The sequence below is a fragment of the Hyaena hyaena genome, unplaced genomic scaffold, assembly GCF_003009895.1.
Source record: "Hyaena hyaena isolate Hyena2069 unplaced genomic scaffold, ASM300989v1 scaffold_234, whole genome shotgun sequence".
Lineage (NCBI taxonomy): Eukaryota > Metazoa > Chordata > Mammalia > Carnivora > Hyaenidae > Hyaena > Hyaena hyaena.
Genome location: NW_024080865.1, coordinates 1,202,297 through 1,211,269, shown reverse-complemented (window position 1 = coordinate 1,211,269; position 8,973 = coordinate 1,202,297). Strand labels below are relative to the sequence as shown.

The 8,973-nt window shown below is 45.5% G+C and overlaps 1 protein-coding gene across 2 annotated transcripts in view; it reads right to left on the bottom strand.

Annotated features, from left to right (window-relative positions):
* Nucleotides 1-6,293: 6,293 nt before the first annotated feature.
* Nucleotides 6,294-8,973, bottom strand: part of TOPBP1 (DNA topoisomerase II binding protein 1) — a 69,291-nt gene continuing 66,611 nt past the window's right edge. For both annotated transcript variants that reach the window (XM_039243856.1, XM_039243857.1), the window contains one exon: nucleotides 6,294-7,021. In XM_039243856.1, coding sequence (XP_039099787.1) covers nucleotides 6,881-7,021 — 141 coding nt within the window. In that variant the 3' untranslated portion in view covers nucleotides 6,294-6,880. The remainder of the gene's footprint in view (nucleotides 7,022-8,973) is intronic.

Below are 8,973 nucleotides of genomic sequence, written 5' to 3'. Positions count from 1 at the left end.
CTGAAGTCAGAAGCTTAATCTGAGCCATGCAGGCACCCCATCTTCATTTTCAAAAATCTTAATTATTTTTTAGGTAGACTCCATGCCCAGCATGGAGTGTAACACGGGGCTTGAACTCATGATCCTGAGATTGAGACCTGAGCTGAGATCAAGAGTTAGACACCTAACCAAGTGAGCCACTCAGGTGCCCCATAACCTATCCTCATTTGTATTGGGGTTTATTTTTGGGGGGGGGTATGTTTTCTTTATTGTTGTTTTGTTTTTTGTTTAATGTTTATTTTTGAGAAAGAGAGAGACCGAGCCTGAGCAGGGGAGGGGCAGAGAGAAAGGGAGACACAGAATCCATAGCTGTCAGCACAGAGCCCAATGTGGGGCTCGAATTCATGAACCATGAGCTCAAGACCTGAGTGGAAGTCAGATGCTTACCTGTCCTCATTTGTAAGACATTTTTTTTTTTTTTGGCTGTTTAATTTGGTTGCTTTCTACTACCCTGTCTTCCAGATCACTGATCCATGATGCTACATCCTTTAATCTACTGCTGACTCCCTCTAGTGTATTTTTCATCTCACTTATTGTGTTCTTCAGCTCTGATTGGTTCTTTTCATATATTTTTTTGTTGAAGTTCTCAGTGAGTTCATCTGCTCTTACTCTTTTCTCAAGTTTGATAAGCATCTTTGACCATTTCTTTGAGATCTTTATCAGGTAGATTGGTTACCTTGATTTTGTTTTACTTTCTGTTGAGGTTTTGTCTTTTCATTTGGAACATGAAATATTCCTGTGTGTCTTCACTTTGACACTTTGTTTGATTCCGTGTGTTAGGTAGGCCAGCTACAGTCCTGGTTTGGAAGGCAGCGCCCTTATGTAGACGGCGTCCTGTGGTACTCAGTAGCTCAATTCCCCTTGTCACTAGAAGGCACTCCAGGTCTTCCCAGGTGTGGGATGTGTGTGCCGTCCTGTTGTGACTTGGTGGCAGCTGGTGCAGACATGCTGTGCGGTGGGGCTGGCCTCCAGCATGGTTGGCCGAGAGGCCCCGCTGCAGCTGCTGCGGGTGGACTGTTGGGTGAGGTTAGTCCCCAGTACAGGTCACCGAGAGTCCTTGCCACAACTCTTGCTGATGTGCTGGGGGACAAGGCTGTCTCCTCTCCCTGCCGGTCTTGTCAAGGGCTGTCCAGTGTGTCAGGGCGGTAGTCGCTTTGGGAGGTAGCCGGTCCTATCCACGGCTGTCTGTGGAGTGTGGCTGGGCAGGAACTTCTTTGACGGGGCACCTGCTGGGATGGGTGGTGTGGGTCTGAGGGGAAACGCTAGGGTGGAGTGCGTGATGCTAACCATTAGACGGAGAGTGGCCAAACTGGCTCCTGTCAGCAGTGGGGCAGTTACGTGGAAGGAGGGCAAGAAAAATGGTGTGTACCAGCACTTCTATCCCAGAGGAAGTTCTTCCAGATTCCTGCCCCTCTGCCACATGCCCTGCAGTCCTTCAGTTTCTCACACATGTAATCCAGGTACTTCTGAAAGTGCTCCCTCTCTGATGGGTCTCGGAGTGAGTGACAGTGTGTTTGCCCTTTAAGGGTGGAGTCTCTGTTTCCTGTATCTTTCTGGGCCTCCCAGAATTCAGCCCTGCTGATTCGGAAAGCCAGAAATTATGGGGGCTTGTCTCCCCAGTGCAGATCCCAGGGCAAGGGGTGTTGGATGTGGGGCCTGATCCCCTCATTCCTCAGGGAGGATCTTTGTACCTGTGATAATTCTCATGAGTGTGGTTCCCCACCTGGGCAGTTGTGTTCTAACCACATCTCTAACCTACCTTCTCCGTCCGGCCTTCTCTCTCAGTCTTCAGGTGTTGTGCCAGTCTTCACCTCACTTACAGAGGGAGTTGCACTTTATTCAGCTGCAGCCTTGATGGGTCTGTGGGAGGAAATGAGCTCAGGATCCTCTTACTCTGCCATCTTCTTAAGTTGCCCCCTGTCGTCTCTAACTTTTGCGACTAATTAGAACGTGTCTTGGTGTCTCTTTGGACTCCTTTTATTTGGAACTCTCCAGGCTTCCTTGGTCTAGATGCCTGTTTCCTCCCCCAGATCAGAGAAGTTTTTAGCCCTTATTTCTTCATATGTTTTTCTGCCCTCCTCTCTCTTCTCCTTCTGAGAGCCCCGTAATGCATATAGTGGTTTTCTTGGTGATGTCTGGTAAGTCCCACAAGCTATATTCACTTGTTTTCATCTTTCTTCTTGCTATTCTGATTCCATGGTTTCCACCGCCCTATGTTTGAGTTCACTGATCCTTTCTTTTGCTTCATCTAGCCTCCTTTTGTTTTCGTGGACTTTTTAAAATGTTTATTTATTTATTTTTTCTTAAATCGTTTGTCAAGTTGGTTTCCATATAACACCCAGTGCTTATCCCAACAAGTGCCCTCCTCCATGACCCCTCGTCCCTCTTCCCCTCCCCCCCACCCCCAGCAGCCGTGGGGTTTTTTAAATGTTTATTTTGGAGGGAGGGAGGGAGAGGGGAATGTTTATTTTTGAGGGGGGAGAGAGAGAGAGGAGAGAGGGAGAGGGAAGGGGAGAGAGAGAGAGAGAGAGAGAGAGAGAGAGAGAGAGAGATAGCATGATCAGGGGAGGGGTAGAGAGAAAGAGGGAGGCAGGATGTGAAGCAGGCTCCAGGCTTCCCCCCTCCTTCTCCCTCTCTCTCCCTCCCCCTCCTTCCCTCCCTCAACACCCAGATGGTGTTGGGGCATCACATTCCTTTCTCAAAGACACCAGTGACCTGGGGTGGGACAGAGGGAGAATGAGAATATGGTGCCCACTGGACCCCTTTCCTGGTGTCTGCAAAAGGTGGTAGTTGGCCTCCAGATGTGTGTTTAATTAGAAGCCAACGTCTCAGGCCACAGCTATAAAGATCAGCCTCTCTCTCAGCCCCCCAGTCTGTTTCAGTGGGCTGTACCCTGGCACTGGTAGCCACTTACAAACCGTTTCTTGGATCGTTAAAGCCCCGTGGGACCCGTGAACATAAGACCTGCTGGCACCAGCCCCATGTGGTCAAGGGGTGTCTCCTAGGCAGTAGTTGCAAACAGTGGGGCACCAAATGTGCGCACAAGCTCCTTTTTTTCGGAGATGTTGGTGACCTGGAGCGAGGCAGAGGGAGTTTGAAGATACCAGAGCACTCAGGTCTCTGGAGAGGATTGTGTTGGCCCTTAGATGCAGGTTTTAATTAGAAGCCAGCCCCTCAGCTATCGAGCTAATGGAGCTCTCCCAGAAAGACTGGGGGTGTGTTTCATTTGGCTGTCCCCAAGCTGTGTCCAAGGAGGCAGCCAGGGAACTCTTCCGCATTTGTTACACTATGAGACCTGTGAACGTAAGCCCTGCTGGCCACCAGAGCAAGGTGACCAGGGGTGTTCTCTGGACAGAAGCCATACAAACCTGGGCACCAGATTAGTGCACAAGCTCCTCCCTGGGAGATGCCAGGGACCTGGAGTGTGGCAGGAGGAGGGGGGCAGAAACCGTGCCCTTGGGCCTCTATATGTGGGACATAAGAAGCCTGCCCTTCAGGCTGAAGGTTAAGATAAGCAACCTGGCCTGCTTCACAGAAAGCCTGGGGCTGTGTTTCAGTCGGCTGGATCTGCACCGTGCCCCTGGTGGGGGGTGGGGGGGTGGGGAGGGTGTTGGGCGGTAGCCAGTTAAGAAGTGTTTCTGCATTTGTTATAGTCCCATGGAATCCGCAAATGTAAGCCACTTGAACCAGGTGATCAAGAGGTGTCCCCTGGGTGGCAGCTGCTGCAAAAACTTGGGCACCAGACACAAAAGCAGAGCACCAGATGTGTGCACAAGCTCCTTTCCCGGTGTGTGGGGAGGAGGGAGCGGGGTGGGGTGGAGGGATGGTGCTGACCAGGAACGTGGCAGAGTGAGAGTGCAAGATGGCGCCTGCCAGGCCTGACTTTGGAAAGTATTTCAGCAGGTCCTTCACATTTTAAATTGGGTGCCTGCCCCTCAGGCTCCTGTTTTAAGATAAGAACTAGGCCTCTCACAAAATGTCTGGGCACTTTTTGGTCAGCTCCTTCTGCTCTGGGCCCGGGAGTGCATGAGTCCGGGCCAGCCCTTTAAGAGAGGTTCCTCAGATTGCTATAGCCTTGTGGGTCTCTGGCTTTCAAAGCTAGTTGTTTTGGGGGCTCATCTCTCAGATGGGGCTCTTAAAAGTTGGGAGTGCCTGATGTGGGATTCAAACCCTTCACTCTTGGGGAGTTCCCTAGGGGTCATGAGTTCCCTCCTCAAAAGAGTCAGTACACCAGAAGTGAGGTTTATGCTGATTACAGAAAAACAGAGCTGGGTGCTCTGCTTTGTTGACAGATGTAGATTAAAAGTATGTTTAGGATTACAGAGTGGTCGTCAGTATACTATGGCCCACTGCCTATTTTTGTGTGGCTGTGGTTTTTGTTTGAAAAGGTTGAGGAGAAAATGCCGCAAAGATCCGGCCCACAAAGCTTAAAATTTTTTACCATCTGGACTTCTATCGAAGTATACAACCCCAGATATAAAGCGATGTGTATTAAAGCACTTCTGGGTCAGAGGTGTACATGTGAAACAGGTTTAGATGAGAACAGTGGGAAGTCACAGATTAGAATTCTAAAATTAGGAGCTCTGCCCTAAAAGTGCACATCTACTAAATTGTTTCGGTGTCCATTCCAGCCATTAGGGCCCCCAGGTTAAGATCTTTGCACTCTAGGGGCGTCTGGGTGGCTCAGTTAAGTGTCTGACTTCAGCTCAGGTCATGATCTTGCAGTTCATGAGTTCGAGCCCCACGCTGGGGTTTGCGCTGACCGTGCACTCTGCTTCAGTCCTGTCTCCCCGTCTCTCTGCCCCTCTCCTGCTTATGCTCTCTCAAAAATAAACATTAAAAAAAAAAATCTTTGCACTTTAATATTGAATTAGGCTGCTTGAGTTGCCAGAAATAGGGCTGCAGCCACAAGATCTTGTTTAACCTAACTCCTTCCTTAAAAGCCCTATCTCCACGTAGTTTCTTTGGGGGAGAGGCTTCAACTTCTGAACTTGATTTAACAAACACACACACATTGTGTAATACAGATCCTGCCTCCTTAAGCTCTGAGAATGCATGCTGTCTAGGTCATTTACTCCTGAATCCCATGTACTACTTATATTCTATGGAATATTTGTTGAAATAATGCTGGCCATCAGGCACATGTACAAGAGAATTCATGGAGGAATATAAAATGCTAATTTAAGTGTCATATTAAAATATAACGATTCTTTGGAGAAACTAAGAATAACCAAGGAAAGCTTTTTTTTTTTTTTTTCCATCTTAAATGAGAGAATTTCCTGTTTGGCATTATTTGCACGTACGAAGGCCGTGTTCGCGTTGTCTAAGGGAACACAAAGCTGAAATGGTTGATGTAGAGGTTCTGGAGAATGGAGAGGAGCAGTTGACATCTGGAACCTTGATGAACTATGTGCTTAGGAACTGACTGAAAATACCGTTCATAATCTTGGCAGAAAAGAAAATGGCACATTCTGTAATTTTATCTGGGAGAGAGAGAACTAGGACCTCACCTTTCCTGCCAGTTAAGACGCGGATCACACAAGGCTGATAAAAACAGGCGGCGCGGTTTCTGTTCGGGAGTGTACAGTTCCCAGGCCCCAGCGATCTGTTCGGCTGTGTAGGAATTATCGTCCTAGGCTGCGAATTAGCTCAAAGCTGAAAACGCTGAAGGGCCAAGTGTGAGGGCTGGGATAACCCCTCTACTGTTTGCCTCCATTCAGAGGAAGGGCTGATACAAACCTGAGGGCTTTTGTTCCAGGTTAAGAACTTGGCCCCTTCACCCTGAGTTTGCCTTTCAAAAAATCCTTAGGAATGGGACCATTTATAGAACCCTGGTTCTGATTCTGGTTTGTCCCTTCAACAAGAGGAGGTAGCCTGACCTGTAGAGTAACGTGGTAACACATGTAGTACTTGGGGGTTCAGGTGTGTTAGATTAATACAGGCTAATGCAACTTTGTAGTTCCATCAAGTGGTTTTTTTTTTTTAACCCAGTTAATACAATATTCTAAATGAGAAATACAGTAATTAGCCTAAACTAAATTTTATAATTCATGTATCGTTTGAACAAGAGTGGATACCAGAATGCTTTGCATTTAAAAACTTAAGTGAACAGGGAGGGCACCTGGGTAGCTCAGTAGGTAGGTAGGGCGTGCGATGGGATCCCGGGGTCGTGAGTTTGAGTCCCATGTGGGGTGTAGAGATGACTTAACCTCATAAGTTGTTCAGATAACTTTTCCTTCTTTTTGAGTCACTACTTTTATTCTTTATTATCTTTATTTTCCAAGTTTTAGCACCCAAACTTGGCAAACATCATGGAGATTTGTACAAACATGCATATACATACATATATACACACACTCACACATTTATGTTTAAACCCTCAGTTCCTCATTAAACCTTGTGCTCAGGCTCCTGTTAAAAAGCAGGAAAGCTGTGAGGAGAACCAGGGGAAACATGAATAAATCCCAATCGACAACTTCCTTGTTATGAATTAATGCAGGCATTTAAGGTAAAATCCATCACCTTCCTAAAACTTCCACTAAGCTACAGCCTCTGATATTTACAAGAAAATAAATAAAAAGCCCCTTACACACATCAATGTGGTTCAGTGACAAGCTAGAGGGGGGTTTGTACTTTGTTGTTATTTAAGGTAAGACAATGTTTCACTGATTAAAACTGCAGGTGTTAAAAACGAATTTCAAGCAAGATCATCATTACACACTGAGCCTGAATTCTTCAGACACTGGTCTTTAAAATACTATGCAAATCCATGACAGTAACATTCAGGTTTTGTAATTTAAAAAATCCTATTTGGTCACTAAAGAGTAAACACGATTAGTGATTAGTTTACTCTAGGTCGTTTGAATTTCTTTTTCTCTGTGGGAGCTTTCCTCTTCTGTGATGAACCAGGCCCAGATTCCTTATTCTGAAGAAATGAGAGAGTTTCTGGTAGACAGTAGTTTTCTGCTCGTGGAGGGGATTCCTATAAAAGGGGAAAAAAACACTGTTCTTTTTTTTCAGATTTCAAAGTGTTATCAGTTGATTCTTTTACTCTAACCGGAATAATTTTGTCTTTGAAAGTGTGCTACCTAGCCCTTCAGGGAACAGACTCTGTATGACAAAATCTCACCTTTTATCAGAAAAATAGAATTCATAGCTCAGATCTTGATCATGGTTTACAGTTACTGTCAATTTCTGAAAATCTTTATTTTACAGATAAAGGTTAGATAACATTATAGAACTAGCAAGTCAAAATTCATATCCTTCTCTACCTGCCTCAAAAACCTTTGCAATTCTCTTCCTCACAACTATATTCCAACTGAAAAGGACCTTTCCTTCCCGATTACAAGTGTGATAAAACCTGGTTTTCTAGCAAGATGGCAGACTGGATAACATGAAAATGAATCTTTTGATTGGATTCTTCCCCTGGATGACAACTTGTGACCCAATGTATTAAAAGCATCTACTACAAGACACGGGAGAGGAAACAAGATCAGGCAAATACTAGAAGGGGTTGACACTTGGTCAGGGTGAAGTTTTCACTTTTTTTGGTTTGTTTTTGGTCTGAGGAGAAGCCCCAGTCTGTCATGTGAACTGGCTAAAGCTCAACAGAAAACTCGCAACATTAATGGCCTGAAACCACAGCCACGGGAAAATGAGGTGGGAAATCACCATAAAGAGCAGGGGAAGTCCCAAATTCTGTTATGAATGCTGCCCAGATCTTTCACCCCTGCCCACGGATGCTACAGAGGTGGCTCAAGGTAAGGCTAAAGACTGAAGCCCGCACTCACTACAGAAGGTGCCTGCTAATAAGCAAGTAGAATGACATTTTCCTGAGGAACACAACAGAATATAGAGTTTCTACAACTTACAGTGTCCAGATATATCCAAAATTACTCCACAACTGATGAACATCCCATTCTCAAGGGAAAACCTAAACCTACGCTGAAACTTACACAATGTTGATGAAAGAAATCAAAGACGACCCAAATAGTCTTTTCATAAACCAAGAGACTAAATACAGTAAAAAAAAAACAAAAAAAAACACTACAAATCAATTTGAGTGAACTAACATCTTTAAATTTTTTAAATGTTTATTTCTGAGAGAGGGAGACACAGAATCTGAAACAGGCTCCAGGCTCTGAGCTAGCTGTCAGAGCCCGATGCGGAGCTCGAACCCACAAACCGTGAGATTATGACCTGAGCTGAAGTCGGACGCTTAACCGACTGAGCCACTCAGGTGCCCCTTAATGTGACTCCTATCAAAATGGTAGCAGAATGTTTTTGTAGGCCTGTAAATGAGCTTATTTAAAAACTTACACAGAAAGGTACAGGCCCTAAAATAGCTAAAACTGTCTTGAAAAAGAAGAGTAAAGAGGACTCTGTGCTGCATATCAGGGCTTATTACATATATAATAAGACACTATTGCAGAGGGAAAGACACCTAGATGAACAAAAACCCCAGAAACAGGCCCCACAATAGGCCCCACTGAACCTTCACAAGGGTGCAAAGGAACTAAGTGGAGGATGGTTTTTATGGTGGCGCAATCTGACATTCTAAGCCCAATTCTTTTTTTTTTTTTCCACACCTTCCATGAACCTCACCTCTCATATGACCTTTATGAAGAGAATAGAAGCACACCGTAGTCATTCTGATTAGCCATTATAGAAATGCACATTAAAGCCACAACGAAAGACTACCTACACACCAACTGAAATAGTTGGCACAGAAAAACTGGATCACTCCTAACAACACTGGTAGGAATTTACAATATGACCACCCTGGATACACACTCTTAGGCATTTATCCCAGTGCAGTGACCTCTTTTCACACAAAATATGTGCAGAAATGCTCAGAGCAGCCTTTTTTTTTTTTAATGTTTGAGAAAGAGCATGTGTGCAAGTGGGGGGGGGGGGGGTGTGCAAGTGGGGGGG